The sequence below is a fragment of the Macrobrachium nipponense genome, chromosome 22 (assembly GCF_015104395.2).
Source record: "Macrobrachium nipponense isolate FS-2020 chromosome 22, ASM1510439v2, whole genome shotgun sequence".
Lineage (NCBI taxonomy): Eukaryota > Metazoa > Arthropoda > Malacostraca > Decapoda > Palaemonidae > Macrobrachium > Macrobrachium nipponense.
This window is the reverse complement of record NC_087213.1, coordinates 29,856,687-29,877,767: the sequence shown is the minus strand read 5'-3', so window position 1 is coordinate 29,877,767 and position 21,081 is coordinate 29,856,687. Positions and strand designations below refer to the sequence as shown.

The following is a 21,081-nucleotide window of genomic DNA, read 5'->3' as shown; positions in this document are numbered from 1 at the left end:
TTTTGGTAGACTAGGGAATACATTGCCGAGTGCTGGGATGAGGATGTTAATCATCCCCTATCCAGAGGTCTTGGAATGGTGATTCTAAATCGAGGGGGATCGTCAGCTGGTCTTTTTCTTCACAGCTCAGCGATTATCATTTAATATTTTCATCAAGTTAGTGTATTTATATTGTCGTACGTACATAATTGTGGTCCCAGATGCGTGGGAAGCGTTTATGTTTCTTTCATCCTTTAATTGTTGAGATAAGGATGAATAAGAAAGCGTGCGAGCGAGACTACACACACACACACAAACACACACACACACACACAATGTTGTAACTGACAATTCCCATTCATATTTTTTATCTCATTAAAAAAAACGGGTGAATACAACCATTCACCAGGGTTGAGAAAATCCACTACTTGCTTATCTCACGAGAAATTTCAGTTAGGCACATTCCAAATTCTTAATTACCTGCTCCAGCCATGAGGTCCACCTCATGGCTGCATGATCTTTGTATAACTTTAAGAAAATGATTTGAAGGCTCTTGAGCGAAACATGAAATAACAAGAGCATGAATTAGTTGTCAAAATACAAATTAACTGCGATACAAACGCAAAAGGATATACTATAGCTCAAGTAACGAGAGATGAATTTTTTCAATAGAACTCTTTATAGACTTCAATCACGAGACGATTTCTCAATTATTTCTAAAGGACGGCTTAATTTGAAAAGCGTCTCATTTCATGTATTCCAGCCTTTTCCAAATCAACGAATGCTATGACCAAGCTGATGCTACGCCTTATTGACCTCTGGAGATTTTATTCCCGAGTTTGCCGATGCAAATCCATCCAGAGATGTCGGCTGCAGTTTTACCGAAAATCCATCATCGATTGTTTTTTCATTATGGGAGTCTATGACAAATATGGCGATATTTGCCTGGCCATAGCAGTATCATGGCTATAAATGTGTGCAGCAGCTACTTCGATGTTCCGGTATCGTTTTTTTTTATTGATTTAATTTTTTTTTTTTTAAGGTGGTATGCCGAATCAAGTATTAAGCATTATTAAGAATTTTGGACGCCTTCGTTCCATTTTTTCTTTAAACGATAAATTTATTTTGCCATGATAAAACCGCTTTTAATGATTGCTGTAATTTTTTAAAAGATTTTCGATTTCTTTAGTAATTTCGCTATTAATGTTCACATGTATCATTAAATTAAATTTTCATTACAGTTAAGGTAATCCTCTTAGGAGGTTTTCTTTGCAATTTTAGTGAGAATAGGAGTGACAAGGATATATATATATATATATATATATATATATATATATATATATATATATAAAACATCTGTACAAAACACACATATATTTATGTATATATATATATATATATATATATATAATATATATATATATATATTATTCTGAACTGCTCGTTCACTCATAGAAAATGTAGTTAACACTGAAAAATTTGGCCTTGAATGGAGAACGAAAGATCAGAACAAAAAGAAAACGAAACTACTTGGGCAGAAGGCCAATATTACTGAGGAAGGAGGAATTTGCATAAAAGCTGGACTTTAGTTTTAAATGCACTGTATTTACATTAATTTACAGAGGTCTAGGAGACTAATAAGGGGGTCGATTGGTCGATGCACCAGAAACATGAGGCTGGGGCAACCAGACACGGAGTTCAGAAATTTGCACAAACGGATCGAAAATGAAAGGCTTGCTCCAAGGGTTTCCAATTTCTACCATAATCAGGCACAGTGTTTGTCTGCAAAGAGGTAGGACACCGGCATAAGGCGGGGGGCACATGAGGGTGAAAGTTACACACTACTTTCTTTCAATCAAAAGTTTACAGGCCACTCAGGGGGGAATGATGAAACGACTGGGAATTTACACAAAGAGAACTATTTTGTTGCTTGAATTTACTAGGGAATGTTCACTAGTATCACAAGGGGAGTAATCCACACCATTGAACCAAGATGGGGGGAATGAGAAGCTAAACAAAGGATGGGGGAAAGGGCGTCACCTTGGAAAATAGAAATAAAATACAGTCAAAGGTAAAACAATTCCCGGGCTGAACTGGAAATTACTCTCACAGTACCTGCAAGTCCTGGGCTGGAAACGTAGTCTTCTCCTTGAAGTTTCTGTGCACTATGGATGATAAAAATACTTGGGACTTTCCCAGAGGAGAACTAGGGGGGAGCAGAAAAGGGAAGAAGCGGCATCGGCAGGGTGCGGTAAAGGAGCTTCTGAGCACTCCCAGCTCCAAGGTGATTCTGAGGACGAGCCACTGGCTTCCGATCCTTTTAAAATCCGACAGCCAATGGGAGAAGAGATAGCCTTTTCAAGAGAATGGATGCTTACAGTTCAAAGGGGCAACTTGCATATAGACAAAGATGCATGAAACTGGTAAAAGACCTTACTTTCCTTGGTTCTGACTTAAAATCTTGAACATATATATATATATATATATATATATATATGTATATATATATATATATATATATATATATATATATATATATATATATATATTATATATGATATATGTATGTATGTGTGTGTGTGTGTTGACAACTTATGCATGTGGCCCTAGTCGTTTGTCGGTCGCTACAGATCGAATGCTGTGTGTGATTGTATGCTCACATATATCTTGGCATAAACATGACCATATCTACTTAATAAAGAATAATATTGATACTACCATCGCTTTCATTTCATTCTACTTTTAGGTTTTGGGGATTAGGAGTTCAGAAGGAAGGAAAATGAATTCAGTTGAAATACTCCACGAACATCTTTCTCAATAAAGAAACAAGATAAGAAGAAAGACATTTGGAACACTTAAAAAACTCCACTGCTTTGTGAGTGCCAGTTTTCCCAGCCTTTTCACAAAAGAGCCAGTAAGCATTGAAGGAATTTTGCTGTTTAGCAAATGCAAAATGCCGTCATTCCGCACAATAATCAAGATGTACTGGAAAACTTTCCTTCTGGTATTATCTCCCATCATCTTCGCCGCCTTACCCATCATTTCTGCTACGAATGTAAGTATTATACGTTTGTTACTACTTGCTTTGTTTATGAATAAGTAGAAGCCTGTTGATTAGTTGGGTATATTTTTGTAACCCATCTGATTAAGATACTCTTGGTGTAGTAATTACAGTAATATTACAATAAATTTCTTGGGAGAGGACCCTCTTTGAGTTAAACTACGTTGTAAAGAATGACACTGTATGCCGTTGGGTTTACATGCACTTCCTCTTGGTGTATAAGTTACTTCGTTGCATCAGTTAAATTATAAGACAGCTTTCTGAAGTTCATTTATTATCTAGACATTTCGGTAGTCCTTGCTACTATTTGCTAAGGGTAAATAGCAAAGGGGTACATATATGGTACATTTACACCCAAAAAAGGGTTTACAAAAGAAGGTGGGCCGATTTTTAATTCGATGTCATAATCAGGGAGCTCTCCTATTAGCTGCAAGTGTGGCTGAGAGACGAAGGTGCTGATTGGTTGGTGACAGGGGCTGTGTTAACTGCTCGATGAAGAGGGTGGCTGCTGTTATCTCAGGCGCATGCCTTGCTGCTCTCCTGACAGTGATCTGAAGGTGGAGGCCTTCTGAGTGAAATTAATTGCGAGTGTCCACTAGAGACTTTTGAGGGCCTCCTTGGAATGGAGGTGGCAGTGGTCCGTACTGCTATCACGGGTTGTGGTATTCATCATGATCTGCTGATGTTGGGGGCCATTAGTGTTTTTTCCCATGTAATGTTGGTATACTGCCTCTTCATGCAGAGTAGAGTCATGGTTGCATCGATGTATGAAAGGGGGCATCCATTCTTGGGGCACAGTATTGGGTAGACTACCCCTCTCCTCTCTCTTCATGGGATTCATACCATCAGCAGGCTGTTCTTCATGAGACTCGAAATGTGTTGAAACTGAGTTTCTCCTTGATTCTGTCTTTGACCTGGAAGTCATAGCTACCTGATGATTAGTGAGATAAGAGCTCAATGATATACTTACGGATCCAGCCAAGATATGCCACATTACAAGGAATCCTGTCTGTGACATGAGGAGGGAAGCAACCCACATTATTGAAAGAACTAATGCTGCCATAGATGCTGTGGCAAGGTTATGGGCAACTATGATGTTGGCTACATATACATCTACCTGTTAATAATACTGTCCCCGTCTTGGATGTCCCATGTTACCAGCGCTCCTCATGGCTTCAAACCGAAGGTCTACAGAAAACTGACCAACATCGACTTTTGTCTCAATGTCAATTGAGAGTGCCCTGATGAATTTAGAATATCAGTCATAAATGCCTGTGTCATCCTTGCCCAATCCCACTTCTCCTGAAGTGCCATCTCCAAAGAACTTGAGGACGTGACCCAGATACTTGTTGGCTATGGATATTTTTACCATCAAGTCGCATGGGTGTTGAGGAATTTTACTGACAGGTGACACCAGTTATATGACCATGTAACCCCAGCTAAAGTAGACATTACAGTCGACCTAATGATGTACTATAAGGATCGAAGGCCTGCCCCGTGCCTTGTGAAGAATAGAAATCCTGTGAAATGGTAGGAGTAGTCTACCAAATACTGTGTCCTGAGAAGGGATGCCATCTTTCTTACACCAGTATAACCACAGCTCACCTCTCTTGAGAGGATCGCCATCATCTTCATGAAGGGGTGGTATACCAACACCGCAAGAGGGAACACTGCAACTTCCTACCCCCAACGCCAGCATATCTATAGGAATACTACAAGCCTCAAAAGTAACATGGACCACCACCACTTGTGCTACCCAGGAGGCCTTGACCATACATCGGTAGAAACCCACACTACACTTAATATTATTCAGGTGAGACCAGAAACAAAGCAACGACCTCTGTCCTCCTCCAGTCAGCAATTGCTCAGCCAGACTCGCAGCCAATAGCAGAACTCCCTGACCATCCAATGGAAAATTGACCCCCCCCCCCCCCCACCACCACCACCACCATTTTTGGCATAAATGTGTACACTAGTGCCATTCTGCCATTCACTGTTACTAACTGGTGCCAACGACTGACAAAACTTGTGGATAATAAAAGAATTTCGGGCAGATGCTGTATAATAGACTTGCTGAAATGAAGAAACTTATTCACCAAGTTGAGAAGGTACAACATAACCTCAGTGGCGTAAAGCATGCCATTCTTAGCAATATGTTATAAATTTCTTAATAAAATGAATAAAAGTTTGCTTGATGAAAGTCATACTTTTATATAGTTTGTGTTTTGAGCCTCAATTATGATTTAATACTAGACGAGCGTATGTTTTACTATGAAGTTTATAACTTTTACAATGTAAGTTTCTATAGTTTTTTGTTACATCGCTAAAAATATTAAGTAAGCTTTCAGGGTACAATTGCCCATTTAGCTGGCATTGAAGTCCTTTACATTGCATTGTGATCAATTATTTTTAATTTATTGTTCTTCTGCTCATCAGTTAGATGTATAAATGTGATATAAATTGAAATTTCAGAAAGATTTCAGGGGTGTGTTAAAGAGTGTAGTTACATAGTAAAATTAGGAGTTGTAGAAACTGTTGAGATTGTGAAATAGTCATCCTGGTTCATGAATTAAAAAAAAATTCTAATTATAAAGTGTGGCTTTGCTGTTTGATATGAAAACATTGGATTGTGGTAGATAGAGGTAGCAGAACTGGTACTTTTGGTGTGTCTAGAGTTTATGTCAATATTCTTGTAGCAATATACATTGGAGAGCAAAACAGATAGTGAGAATTAAATTTTGGAATTGATTTTCAGCAGTACAATAAAGAAAAATGAAAAAACTAAGGGAGAGAGAAATGAATGTCGAAAGAAAAGATAATGAGGAAGTGGATCTTGAAATAATAGATGCAAATAGCGATGTTGCTTGGAGAGAATGCTGTTCTGCATTAATGGAGTAAACGTTTTAAAGTTTGTGTAATATACGGGGTAAAAGTGAAGAAGTTCTGATTTATTTGTTGTTTTAGAGTAAGGAATCCTTGTGCTGGCAAAGGCTCTTGATTCTACAGCACGCCATAACAGATGCTCTGGTATAGAGGGGAGCAGCTGACCAGGATGTGTAAAGTATGAGTGGAAGATGGAAAGGTTGTAGCACTGGGATAAAGGAACATTTGCTTATTATTTTGATAGAAGACTCATTGCAAATAATTAATTTGCATTTGATACAACATACAGCGAATACTTAAATGATCACATAAAATTCAGAGTAAAGAAAAGATGTTTATAAGCCTATTCAAGTCAACCGTCTGGTCTGCGTAGTACAGATGCTATGACACGTTTAGTTAGCACCCAACATAAAAAACCTGAAAGTGTCACTTGAACTGACCCAGTTACCGCAACTATGCCCAGCCTCGTTGCAGGGATGGTCCGGGAATGAGATCCATCTTCTGGATATCAGTAATAAGCAAATCCACTACTGCATATCGCGTTTGCACAGTATTCTCAAACAAATTTCCAACATTTTTTTTTTCAAATGCTTAAGGTAATCTAAATCTGTTCAAAACCTGTCTCATGGTAGTTTTCCTAGATTAAGTGTGGCACCGAGTAATCATTTACGTATCAACCGTGTTACTGACTTGAGCACGTTTTTTGTTGTTGGATGACCGGAAAAGATCACAGAATGAATGGCAAAATAATCCGTCCACTTTCATCAGCATTCACTGCACGTTTATCTCATACTCTTCCTGACGTGACTTGGATGAGTAAGAATGCTGGTTTTCCATTTTGTAACTTACAAATGATATCGGTTTTTATTAGTTTCCTGCAAAATAGAACTATTGTGCTGTCGTTGTCTGTCCGTCCGTCCGCACCTTATTCTGTTCGCACTTTTTCTGTCCGCCTTCAGAGCTCAAAACAACTACTGAAGCTAGAGGGCTGCAAATTGGCATTTCAATCATCCCCCCTCCAACCATGAATCATACCAATTTACAACCCTCTAACCTCATTAGTTTTTATTTTATTTAAGGTTAAATTTAGCCATGGATCGTGCATCTGACAGCACTTTCCGGAGGCATGGGACACACCCTCACTCTACCGCATCTGGTGAGAAACTGAAAAACTACCGGTCACAGCTGATGGTTTCATACAGCATTATATGTTGAAGAGAACATTTTTTACTTGTTTCTTTATTTATTGATTTATGTTGCTTCTTGTTTGTGCTGGCCTGCCTGATTGCCAGTTACTTATCTGCTATTTTTCTTTTTGTTTTGTAATAACTCGTCTGGTAAAAACACTGTTACATTAGGTGATATTTATTTAGTTTGTTGATGCCATGGCCTGGGTACTTTGATACTGCTTTACTTTTTTGTACACGTCTGTATATTAATTCTTTTAGAAAGGTTCAGCTGCACCCATTTAATACCCGAGATTGCAAAGAAGACCAAACGCGTTCATGATACTAGATCATAGTCATTCACAACCATTATTAATCCATGAGTTATCAGCATACAAGTATAATGAAAATATTGCTACTTCATCTCTCCTTCCCTTAAAAAATAAAAAACAAAAAGCGGAATCTTGATATGCGTGCAAGGGTTTAGATTCTGACAACCGGTTCCCGAAATCTATTCCCTCAGGAGGCCAAATGCGGCTACGTCATGATCATGATGGCCATCTTCTGGATGACGGAGATTTTCCCGCTGGCGGTGACGGCGCTCATCCCCGTCTTCGCCTTCCCCTTCCTGGGCATCCTTCCGACTGGGGAAGTCACTCGGGTGTACATGAAGGAGAACATCATGATGTTCATCGGTGGAGTGACGATAGCTGTTGCTGTTGAGCATTGCAACTTACACAAGAGAATCGCTCTCTTTGTCATCTTCCATTTGGGTAAGGTTTTCATGCTGCTCCTCTGAGTGATTCTGTGATTTTCTTTCGATGCAGCGAAACGAGATATTTACACTTTCGATTTTTGTGCTGGAATTGCCTCTGTTTTCAGCGGTACGGGACATTGGTGTCTGTATTCCTGTACATTCAGAAACTTGCAGCCACCTCTTTTCAATTCCTTTACTAAACGATGAAAACATGAGAGCAAGTAACAATAAATACGCTGTATCAAGGGTTTTACCCATTTCTTGTAATTTTTATATATATGATATATATATATATAATATATATATATAATAATATATATATATAAATATATATATAATATATATATATATATTATATCTATATATATTATATATATATATATATAATATAATATATTATATATATATATAGTTAGATAGATAGATAGAAATATGTGTATGTAATTTATGTAATTTAAATAAACATAATGCCCTCTTAACGTCTCGATTTCTTCATACTTTGGAAACGCTTGTCACTAATAAGCCTAGATTCAAATAAAGAAAGGGGTGAAGACATTCTGATGTCCGGGAATTGTGGTTATTAAAATTGCATACGTGTTTGGTAAAATAGTCACCAGTAATTTCTAAATGATTTTTACCTGTCATATATATATATATATATATATATATATAATATTATATATATATATATATATATAATATATATATATTTACATACATATGAAACTATTATAAGATTATCAATTACACAGGTCAAAGTCCACGTAGACTGATGGCTGGTTTCATGCTGACCACCATGTTCCTATCGATGTGGATCTCTAATACTGCCACGACCGCCATGATGGTTAGAGTTGTGGATGCCCTGTTGGTCGAGCTGTTCATAGTAAGTTCCGGAGTACCATGAATTTTGAATACCAATGCCGTTTCACTAGTTTGTTTTAAACGTTTACTCTTCGTCCGTCAGCTTTATATAGTTTTGCTTGTGCTCAATAATTGGAAACCAAAACTTTGCTATGATCTTTACATACATTGTCAGTATTTCATCACATTATTATAAGTTCATACAGAATATTATGGTCCTTCTGCTCCAAAACCCCATCCTAATCTGATGAACAATTTTTGTTTTTTAAATCATGCACTTTTCATCGCCACCACATTCTCCTCTAATCTTGCCCTCTTGACCAAACTAACAGAGAGAGAGAGAGAGAGAGAGAGAGAGAGAGAGAGAGAGAGAGAGAGAGAGAGAGAGAGAGAGAGAGAGAGAGTCCTTTCGTTTGTTTGAACATTTTTCTGTTGTTACCCTTTCAGTCAAGTGAAGAGGTCGATGAAGCCATTAGTTCTAATGGCAGGGGTCACATGGAACTTCAAGGAATAGAAAATGGCAGTTACATTCCTGAAGATGATTGGTATGACATATTTTTCTTTCATAATTGGTGTAGCGGGTTTTTTTTTTTTAAATAAACAAGATTTTGTCATGGTCAAAGCAAAACCTGATTTGTAATTGAACTCAGGGCATGAACGTGGCTGATAGAGAGAGAGAGCGAAAGAAGGAGCATCTGGATTATAATGATTAAACCTTACTTTCACAGTGAGTCAGGAAGAAACAAAAATCTCCAAACCAACACCAAAGGCCAGAAGGTGAAGGAAGACAAACCAAGACCCAAGACTATTGCCGAAATGTCACTGAACGACGAATGTCGAGCACTGAAGGACATGTGCTTTCTAGCAGTGGCCTATTCTGCTAACGTAGGAGGAACAGGGTCCATGACTGGTACGGGTTCGAATCTGGTTCTTAAAGGCATCCTCGAAAGGTATGTCCGTGTGTTTGTTTCATTTTGCTTTGATCGTATTGTGATGACATTGTATTATGATGAGTAGAGTTTCATAAGTCGCCATGAATATTCCTTGATGAAATCAATATATTTTTAAAGATTAATTTGCATGTTTGTGCCCTTTTTGACTTTGGTGACTCGAGTGATTTGGACTATTATTTTATCGCAAAAGACACTTTTCTTATTGGCCCCATTCAATTTTTTCGCATGGTCTGGAAAATCTTTGTTTCACGATGGAGAAACCCACTGTGTTTGAGTAATTAATGACAGCTGAGGCGGCCCCACTTCACTAACCCACAAAAAAGAAAAAAAACATATGGATCTAAGAATCAAATGAGTGTCATATCAATAATGTGGGTTATAACCCTCAAAACTGACATGTTTTATGGATTTCTCTTTTGGCTTTTTCATCCACCTGACTTTATTATGCCTTAAGCGTAAACTGATCACAAAATTTATTTGCTAGAATTGTATCTTGCCATCCCGTAATGAATAGTGATAGGGAAAATTGTGTACTCAGTAGATGAAAGTTGACCCAAATACAGTACGCGTTGGTGTAGCGTAAGACAACATTTTGGAGGGGTTGTCGCAAAAATTACGCAGCCTTGTAGCTTCTCAACAAATATTTAGGAGTGAGGTTGTTAGCCCTACACCTTTTATATTGCCTCTGTCGGGTGCTGGTACCCCTATAGAGCTGGTGGGCGAGTGGTGATTATATCAAGAAACTAGCAAACGTAAACTCAGAGCTGTAGCACTCATCATCACAATCTTTTCACACAGGTCATCCGTTTTCATTTTTATATATATATATTTTTTTCTTTTCTTCCTCTTTCAAGTCCATCAAATCCGATGTTTCCAGGTGCGCTCTCATAACCCTTATGATGAAATTCACTCTTCCTTTTTTCACTGTATATTCTATCAGTCTTGGTACTTACATACTTAGTTAGCTTTAGTAACTATCAGCTCATCTTCGCTCGAAGGATAAGTCTTCCCATTTGGTGCTACCGGCTGCTCCAGAAGCAGGGGCCTCTGCTGGCATTTTGCTGACTTAATCCAAAGCAACACCACCACTTGATAGCTCCTGGGCACACTGTGTGTAGCGAAAATACCACTAACATAAAACCATAGATCAAAGTCCGGTAAAAGTTCAATTCAGAGATGATATATCAAACAAAATAAGCTTTTATGAAATCTAAGAAACAAGCAGATGCGAAACAGCCTCTGGGTTTTACCTCATACCAATTTTTCCTGTTATTGGCTGTTTTGTTCTCTTTTCTTGAGATTAATAGTTGTTTGTTATTAAGAGAATTATCCTTGAGAAGTTAACATGGAAAATTTAGATTTATCTCCATTTGTTCGAACAAAAAAACTTTATTTCTACAATATATCTAGCAAAGGGAATGTGAGTGCTTGTACATGAATATTATGACAGTGGTTAAGCAGCATTCTGATGATGCAAATTCTAGTATCAGATGTGAGATTCATCATAATTTGCCTCCATAGGAGCTCCAGCAGGTTTATGACTGCTAGAGGATGAAGGTGCAGAATTTACTGATCCTTTCTGACGATGTTGCGGCTTTGCAGCCAGCTTGAATGAATTCAGCAATGTCTTGAATAAATATTGATGGTCATCTGTCAGCCCAGGTCACTGGGGAAATGAGGGCCGCGGGAGTAGACCAAGATGTTATGTCCGGATATACTCTAATTCTCTCCATGTATTCGTAATGCTGTATTTTTATGGTTCTCCCGGAACCGCCCTCACCTTCAGCAATTCTTTCTATACCTGTTATGCATAAAAGCCTTTCTCCCGAGATTAATAACACCCTAAGAACGTCCATCATTTCCACAAGGGTGTGATACTCAGTGATCTAGAATGCTGCTGTGTTCATCAATAAAAGTAACTCTCATAACCCGGAGTCTTCTCATCTCTAAGCCTTCCCTCCCTTTACTGATGGGCACTAAAACATTAAGGTTCACTGTCTCAAGTACTGCGCTCTTGTGGAAGTGACGAACATCCTTAGGGCTATTTCGTTTATCTTGGAAAGTAAGCCATCACGTCCCATATATCCAACAGGTGTGAAAACAATTGTTCAACGTATGGCAACGAGTTTTAGGGGAATTGGCATCCTAAAATAGTAGGAAGTCTTGTGAACAAGCGTGTGTGCCTAACTGATGGGCAAGCAGATAAGTAGGTTTTGTAAAAGTAGGAAAAGGCAAGGTGTGAATAAAAAAAAAGCAAAAATATGTAAGAAAATGCTTTGGGTCGCCATGTGGCAATTTTGCGGTTTTTTCATTTTCCAGTCATCACTAACTTTTTATCGTGAATATGATACAGATGCATCATGCACTAACTAATTTAAGTTTGAAATGTATCAAACATATCGAAACATTTTGATCACTTTCATTCTTTTTCCACGCGTAGTTATTTGTACAACTTTACTCTCGACTCATAATGCACATAGTTCTGATATGAATTGGTTTCCACTTTTCATATTCTAGTTATCGTTCTTAGCATTGCATCTAGATAAAAGTTTAGTGTACATATTACAGATGATTTTCTTCTCTCAAGTTTTGATATGAAAGTGCTTTAGAAAATAAACAGAAAATTAACAACAATTAGTGAGATAATAAAGTTCATTTTTCCGTTTAATTTAAATTCACTTAGCATTTAACATTACTTTTTCAAACAGTTCCTTCGACGAATCTACTGGTCTCAATTTCGCAACATGGATGGCGTTCAACATCCCTGGAATGCTTCTGTGTGTGATTTTAGCTTGGATCTGGTTGCAGATCCTCTTCATGGGTCTCTGTCGGTGAGTCTAATCATTTATTTATTTCTAGTTGATGGCTATCAGCTTCTATTTCGCTGTGGTCATTTTTAAGAAGTTAATCTCGTGAACATTATTGCAATGAAGCTCTGTATATTTCTGATATAATGCCTTTACTATAGAGTAATTGCTAAAAAAAGACACGTTTACCTTGTTCGTAGTTTACTCTTGATCACCCGAGTTCTATAGGCTTTTCATGAACTGAAAAGATATTAATTTGATCATTTCATTTGGAAATACATTATGCGCTGATGACATTCGCTAACGATTAGTTTTTCCCCTGGTAGTTTACAGTCAATCTTTTGAAGCAGAGGAAAACAAATTGAATAACTTCTTAGTAGCTAATCCTCTGTGTCCTCTTTTAGAAAAGGGAAACAAAGCATTCAGGAAACAAGCCCCGAGAAAGAAGCAGCTCTGAGGAAAGTCATCGAGGACCAGTACCAGGGCCTGGGCCCAATGTCACACCAGGAGAAGACTGTCCTCACTTTGTTCATCATCTTGGTTCTGATGTGGCTCTTCCGATCTCCTGAATTCATCCCAGGCTGGGCTGATTTGTTTAAGGATGCCAATGGGAAGAAATTGTAAGTTGCTGCTCTAGACCTTTACTATCTTTTTTGTAAATTCATGTTTGCACCTTCATTTACCTTGTGTGGGCGTTTTTGTTCAATAATTTTTGTCATGATCGCTGAATTTTCATATTGGAGATTTTTATATCTAAAACAAAAGTTATTGCACCTCATTATTGAAGAGCTATGGAACTTTCTTTGTATGAAGATGAAATCCCAAATATGTTGCGATGTTTTAGCCTGATAAGTGCAGGCTGTCGACAAGGACCTGAGTCTTTCTGGTTAGAGACCGACTAATATGAATGGTCTTTTCCGCTGAACTTCAAGCCCAGTAACTTTTGTTACGCGTATTAGTGTTATTTTCATGCTATTTTTCATTCATTCCAGATTAGGGTATTTTTTTTAATGTAGCCTTTTTAGAGGTAACACAGACAAATGATAAATAATAAGAGGCATTTACAAATAAAAGTTTGGGATTATCGGATTGTCTCCTAATATATGACCCATGGTCTCTCTTCAAGATTCTGTCCAGTAATTTGTTGTTTATGCCCCCCGACAAGAGTCTCTGATTATTATAGCAGAGGATTTTGCAAGCTTTCATGAAACTCCGGTAAAATAGGATTAGAAACCATAACACTGAAAATTAAAAGTTCAATATTGGCCAGGTTTTCGCATGAATATTGCTTATTTTTATTTTCATTCTAACATGCTAATCAAGTTCTATAATGTTTACAGTGCAATCAAAGATGCTTCGTCTGTCATACTTATAATATTTGCCCTCTTCGCGTTGCCTGCCAATTTAAGCTTCTTCAAAAACATCCGACGTAAAGGTAAGGGAGAGCAGTTGAAGATGATGTTTTAAGAAATAAATAAATATATAGAAATGAAGTTGGTCAGACGATAAGAGAGATAAGAATGAGAGAGTCTAATTTCACTTGTACTTGAAAAAAATCTTTTGATGAATCAAGGACATAGGATCTTTCTGTACGCAGAAATATTATCTCTTATTATTAACAGACTGTGTCTTGAAGTCCTTTGCTTATATTTGTCTGCACAGACGGAGCACTGCTCCCGCCAGCCCCTGGCTGCCTAAACTGGAAGGTAGCTCAAGAAAGAGTTCCTTGGGGTCTCGTCCTTGTTATGGGAGGAGGTCTAGCACTGGCTGAGGGCTGCAAGAAATCCGGTCTGTCGTCTTGGATGGGCGAACAACTCACCGTGTTTGACGCTCTTCCTAAAGAAGCCACTGTTTTTTGCGTTTCTCTCTTGATAGCTATGTTAACCGAAGTGACATCCAACACTGCGACTGCATCCATTTTCTTGCCTGTGTTGATGGAAATGGTAAGATTCTTTCTTTTGTTATTTTATTTAAGTTCTCATGTTAATTTACTTTTTTTAAATAAAGGAATTAGTTTTATGTCTTTGTGATCTTATGAATTCATTAAGGAAAAGTACTGGGTTTCAGTTGCTCAGCTTTTTCAGGCCGTTCTCAAAAGCTAAGACTTTTTACTCATTGTTCGACTTTTTTCACTCTTTCCCTTTCCCCTATTTTTTGTAAAGTAATCGTACTTCTGTATATTCCACTGAATTTATTGAGGTAGATTATCAAATTTTTAAGCTTCATATGAAAAATTGATCATATCCATCTCCCAATCTCCCCTTTTACCGTTCGATGCCCTACGAGTAGCCCTCTTTCAGCCCATTGGATTGACATTTGACAGTTCCAATTTTTACTTTTTCAGTAACTCTTGCTCTTCAATCCATTAAGTGTTCTCGGTAGATATGTTTTTACTGTCTTCTTGAATGTCTCATTGTTCTAATTTTTTTAGGTCTTGCTCATTATTGTGTCTTCGAGCAATTTTTTTTAATCGATATGCGTTCTTTCACGACTTTAATGATCAGATTTGAGAATTGCCTTCATTAGTATTTAAAACTCGTGTTTCCGCAGGCTTTGAACGTCAACGTGAACCCTCTGTACCTGATGTTACCTGCAACCGTTTGCTGTTCCTACGCCTTCATGCTTCCGGTAGCGACGCCCCCAAATGCCATCGTTTATGGCGCTGCTGATATGAAGAGCTCAGACATGGTATGATTTCGTTTGATTTTTTACCATTAGATGTTTATAACGCGTAGTTTAAGTTTATTGCATGTTAGTTGTAGTTTGTGGATTTTCCATTTCTTATTGAATTTTTGTTTATAGCAATCAATTATGACTGCAATTTTTGCCTATTTTTCATTTTACAGTAATGCCAGCATGCTTCTTTCTTTGTATTGTAGTTGTAGTTTTTTGAACATTTTACATTTTTGTCTGCATGCCTGATTGGAAACAAATCACAGCATCACTGTGTCCATTAAAAAGTTTTGCAGCGCTGCAATTATGATCTACAATTCTTTCAACAGATGAAGGCTGGTTTCGTCATGAACGTGTTGTGTGTTATTGTTATTACTGGTATGATCAATACTCTTGGCGTTCTCATGTTTGACCTCCACACACTGCCTGCATGGGCCAAGTCATCCGTCGTTTCTTAGCATGGACCATATGGGGTCCTCAACCTAGATGAGGATGAGGAGACAACACTTCACCTACCCGTGGGTGCGCCACATTCCTCTAATTTCCTCATAAGTAATCCAGATTTAATACTGGAGCGATCTTTCCATGGGCAGCTTTAGGATCAAGAGCCTGTGCTAGCATGAGGGCAGCCTAACCTAAAACAACCAGATCTTCTGCTCTGCCTAGGTAGGTCAAGCTCATGCTAAGCACAGCACCATGGATTCTTGTGACGATTCTGACCCTGGAACAGTGATTTAGTGCAAGAAAAATTACCGTATTTAGAGCGTTGTTTCGTTACCTCTCCAGACTTGATAAAAATGTGCGAAAAAATAAGGAAAAAATTATCATATTTAATTGTAATTATGAATTATTCATAGACAAAGCAGTAAATGCTGGACAAATTGCCCAGAGTATAGATTCTCTTGGCACAGTGTATTTATTCGTCTTGCCCAGAGTATAGATTCTCTTATTCGTCTTTCAATATCTTGTGTCTCTTATAACCATGGAAAAAAATGGTTTTGAGACACGGTTACTCATTTTCTTCAGAAGATAATATAATCTTATCCCTATTTCTCTGTTTCGTTTGACGTGTCTGCAGTGAGAGTCATAAGATCAAAATTCGAGTGTCTGCTCACATAATTAAAAGAACAAATTTGCCCTTCTACTTCGTATCTGAGCAGTTGGTAATGTTTGTATAATCGTATTTTCTCTATGTATTACATTGAACATCAGTGGTTGAACTCCCTCTTGTCTAAGCTGTCGCCAATTTTGTGAGGATCTGGGGAGATGCTTAAATCGAAGGCATGCCATGGAACCTGTACTTGTTTCTCCACATCCTGAACCTTAGGAAGGGGCAGAGAGGAAAGGTAATAGATACATACCATTATGCATCTTTCAGGTCGATGGATAAAGTGCAGGTCCCATGTGAAATGAGCGAACTTAGGCAACAGTTGTCATCTTGGACGTGAATCACATAACGTGATTATTGAGCTTTTGATGCGCTGAGGATCATCCTCTGTTCGAATGGTCCTTGGGAACACTGAAGAGATGTGCCTGGTGGTGAATAAACATGTCCTTTATTTATAATGCCTTTTAGGAGAGCGTCTTTTACTCATGCTTCTCAGAGGAGGACTCCAGTTGTTGGAAATACCCTTTGAAGGGTTGGATGGATACAAACATTGCCACCTGTTGGAGGCAATGCTATGTCCCCAAGGGGAATACTTCAAACTGCCTCCTGATGCTGCATAAGACGATCCCCTACCTGCAAAGTCTGCTGGGCTTCACCTCTTCCCTTGCCCCTAAAGGGCATTCCAGAAGTTACTTTTCCTTTCCTAAAAAAAAGGATGTTATTGTAGGAACCCCATCGTTATTATTGATGTCCTCTCTTCTCTTCCTGGTAAGAAACTAAGGACAACTGGAAGTTTGTATGACTCTGGGTTGTATCAGAACTTCTTGGGGATTTAAGGGAAAGCTCTTAGGAACAGTGTTTTATGAGTTACGACTTACCCATCAGGGGAGGTACATTACGGTTATGTTGACAGGTTTGCTCTATGAAAACCATTACAGCAGACCCATCACAACAGAAGAGGGAAGAATGTAACCCAAAGTGACCTTGGGAAGTGACATGTTTGAGTTCACCAATTCTCCCTTTTAGGTACTGACTTGCTATTATGTAAAAAACTAAAGCGCTCCCTGTAGAGAATGTACATGTAGAAGTCCTTGCCACAGCAGCCAAAACAGTCTCAGAAGAATAAGGGATCTACTTACAGGTTAGAATGGAAAGGACGTGGAGCCTAGCATGTTACTCATAAGTTGCTGTCTTGCTAAGATTTTGCCCATAGGGACACCAAACAGCTGGGTAGTCATGTACAATAGGAGCTTTTTCCATTCAGATAGAAGGACAAATGGTGCTCATTCTGAGTCCAAGCTAGTAAAAGTATCAAGACCAATATGGCATTACAGGAGTAGGAGGGCCATCTCTTTGGGAGTCTAGTTCTTATTCTAATGAAGATCTGAGAGACTGACTCAACATCTTCTTGGCCTTGGGTGCTTTTGTTAGTATGCTCCAGGGACCTTACTATCTCGGCAAGAGAACCCATTTCCACATGAGTAGCTTTTGGGGAGTATTTAGTCTTTTTCTGAAGGCTGACAAGTCTTATTAACATTATCTAAATTGGATGGCAAGATTGCTTTGAGTCCTAATGGGAATTTTCAATAACATCTTGAATATAGCTACAGTCGGTGTCAAGGATTTCCTTGATACTTTGCAAGATATCCTTACAGATCCTGGCTCCCCCTCCCCTTTAATTCCAGTCAAGCATCAGCCATAATCTCATTATTATGGAACTTCATCTGGATGGGGTGGCTGGATCACTGCTACTGGGCAGATACAGAGCCGCAGATGAAGGACTAGGAATCACACATGAAGCTTTGAAGGGATTTCCTCGATACTTTGCGAGATCTCTTTACAGATCCGCCCGCCCCTCCCTAAATTCCAGTCAAACACCAGTCAGAATCTCAGTATTAGGGACCTCCATCTGGATGGGCTGGGCTTGGGCGGCTGGACCACTGCCACTGTGCAGTTGCAGAGCCTCAGGTGAAGGACTAGGAATCACACAGGTAGCTCTGAAGGGATTTTCAGTTTCTCTTCTGAGGGCTGAAAATATCCTAAAAACAACATTCAGCTTGGTTTCCTAGACTTCTTTATTCTTGAAGGGAATTTTCAATGTCTTCAGTAAAATTACTCTAAGCATCAAAGATTTCTTTGATAAGTTGTAAGATTTCCTTATGGATCACCGTTCTAAACTCTAACCAAGCATCAGCTGCCAAGGGGCTGATAGGAACTCTTTTGTGAAGGGCTAGGAACCATAGGAGGAACAAGAATATAGGAATATTAGGGGTAGGAGGGGGCTCCCTGTTAGGGGTCCTCCTGAACATGAAATTATTTCTAGGAGATCCTGGACTCCCTTATGGGTTCTTTTCCCCATGTGAGAAAAAATGTTAGTGCTCCTGGCCCTTTTAAGTTCAATGAAGAGAGGTCAGTTGCATGATCTTCTGTTTGCCGATTATATGGGGCATCTGCCTCTATCAGTGACTTTTCTTCTCCATCAGTACAGTAAGTAGGTAGGGATTCATGTTGTCTAGCTCTTATTTTGGATACATCCTATGCTAAAGATATGAAGACATTTTGTAATAAAACTGACAGAAAGAAAGAATTACCCAAGACCATATAATGATGCTGGAAAAATTGAGTAGCAACTAAGTTTATAAAATCCCATGCAAAGACTATGATTCATTTTTTGTGTGCCAGACAAGTAAGAATTAGATGTTATAATAAACCCCTTAAATATTCAGTTAGAACTAGTGAAAAGAATAATGATGTTTTTGTGAACCTCAGAGAAAGGTCACATAAGATTAATGAGTCCCTTTAGCAGTAAATTTACAAGATGTAAAAATATTGAGTACTGAAATCTTGAATTTACTTTTGCACAGTTAACAAAAAACTATTAGTTCAATTCCAAATCTCTACACTCAAGACTCTGTTCTACATAAGATGTTAGAAGGAGAACGACAGATACAGAAAAATCTCTAATCCTTGTTAATGCCCTTTGACCCTGTTTTATCCATAGAAGGAAGTATATACCTAAAGTTACGATTTCTATACCAGTGCTATGCAGTTCAGTGGTCTTCCACCCAGGTGGCGCTGCAGAGCCTTGGAGCCATATTTAAAGGTCTGGTAACCGTACAAATTGGCAGGGGATTAGTGCGATTGTGAATTTTTCTTTGTCGTTATTGTTTAATGTCTAAGTGTTTAATGAATGTTTAGTGAGTGTGTATGAGTAAGTGTTTAGTGAATGTTTAGGGGTTAGTGAGGAGAATGTTAGTGTTCAGTGAATGTTTAGTTTTGAAAGTATTCAGTGATGTTTAGTGAGTGTTCAGGGTTTAGTGAATGTTTTGTGACTGTTATTGTTTAGTGAATGTTTAGTGTGTAAGTATTCAGTGAATGTTTAGGGTTTAGTGAATGTTTAGTGTGTAAGTGTTAAGTGAGTGTTTAGTGAATGTTTTGTGTGTAAGTGTAAAGTGAGCTTTTTAGGTTTTGTGAATGTTAGTGTTTAGTGAAGGGTTAGTGCGTAAGTATTCAGTGAATGCTTAGTGTGTAAGTGTTTCATGAACGTTTAGTGAGTGTTTAGGGATTAGTGAATGTTTAGAAAGTGTTTAAATTGCTTAAATCATAGTCCAGATGCTTAGGCCTTGACCACAATGTTTGTGGTCAAGGTAATTTTTCACAATGAAATTGGGTCAAGTAATAATAATAATAATAATAATAATAATAATAATAATAATAATAATAATAATAAAAAGGTATAGTATTATGAGCTGGACCGAGACCTTTCAATATGGCCGGCCGAGGTCACTTGCTCGTCAGGGAGCTCGCCACTTCATGTATTGACGCTCCATGGTTTTATCCAAGTACCTGACTTAATCGTAATTTAATTACCTTAGCTTGCATGAAATTGTACATATTCCCCTTTAATGTCAGATTGTGTTCGCAGAATCGAGTCTTCATTGTATCCGTTCTGTTGTAAATAGTTTGCTTGAACGTGCTCTGAAGTAAAGGTGAGAGGTCATATTCTGTGTTGTTTCACTTCCCTTGTGGCCATATAATTTGTCTATTCCTGTGATAGGCGCCATACATAGCCTATACATATTATATTCCTTATAAACACGCCAATATATATATATATATATATATATATATATGTGTGTGTGTGTGTGTGTGTTTACAGAATCTACTGGCCACTTTTTACCAGAGACGTACGTAATTGTAATAGCCACAGTGCCCACTTAACTTTTCGAATTCTTCACACTATTTGGATATCCTTGGCACTACAACGAAGTCTTAGATCTTGGTTAGATTTGCAGCGTATCCTTATTGTTGATACTCTGGATGCGGGTTCGAATCCTGCTGCTGAACGCCAATATTACTTTATATTTCTTGCTTTGGATGTAAGGCTTTGTAGTGACATGTGTATCAGCAGTGTGAAGAATTAGAGAAGAGGGCAATATGGCTACTACATGCCATCACATCTTTATATGATATGTTTATATATATATATTATATATATATATATATATATAATATATATATATATATATATATTTTTTTTTTTTTTTTTTTTTTTTTTTTTTTTATGTGTGTGTGTGTGTGTACGTATGTATGTATGTATGTTATCATCCTAGGACATGAGTGTGGCTATCAAAGATCAACTCGAGTCAAACCTTCACACTTTACACACACACACACACACACCATATATATATATATATATATATATATATATATATATATATATGTGTGTGTGTGTGTGTGTGTGTGTGTGTGTGTGTGTGCAGTGTGAGCCAGGTATTGGACTTTAATTCAGTATAAACTATCGCATTGTGTTGCATACGAGAGAAATGA

The 21,081-nt window shown here is 38.0% G+C and overlaps 1 protein-coding gene across 3 annotated transcripts in view; it reads left to right on the top strand.

Moving 5' to 3' along the window:
- Window positions 1-20,250, top strand: part of LOC135198568 (solute carrier family 13 member 2-like) — a 189,416-nt gene extending 169,166 nt beyond the window's left edge. For all 3 annotated transcript variants that reach the window (XM_064226275.1, XM_064226272.1, XM_064226273.1), the window contains exons 2-12: window positions 2,726-3,034; window positions 7,613-7,862; window positions 8,599-8,729; window positions 9,155-9,252; window positions 9,436-9,657; window positions 12,369-12,491; window positions 12,872-13,087; window positions 13,808-13,902; window positions 14,130-14,410; window positions 15,018-15,155; window positions 15,470-20,250. In XM_064226275.1, coding sequence (XP_064082345.1) covers window positions 2,933-3,034; window positions 7,613-7,862; window positions 8,599-8,729; window positions 9,155-9,252; window positions 9,436-9,657; window positions 12,369-12,491; window positions 12,872-13,087; window positions 13,808-13,902; window positions 14,130-14,410; window positions 15,018-15,155; window positions 15,470-15,598 — 1,785 coding nt within the window. In that variant the 5' untranslated portion in view covers window positions 2,726-2,932 and the 3' untranslated portion in view covers window positions 15,599-20,250. The remainder of the gene's footprint in view (window positions 1-2,725; window positions 3,035-7,612; window positions 7,863-8,598; window positions 8,730-9,154; window positions 9,253-9,435; window positions 9,658-12,368; window positions 12,492-12,871; window positions 13,088-13,807; window positions 13,903-14,129; window positions 14,411-15,017; window positions 15,156-15,469) is intronic.
- The last annotated feature ends 831 nt before the right edge of the window (window positions 20,251-21,081 follow it).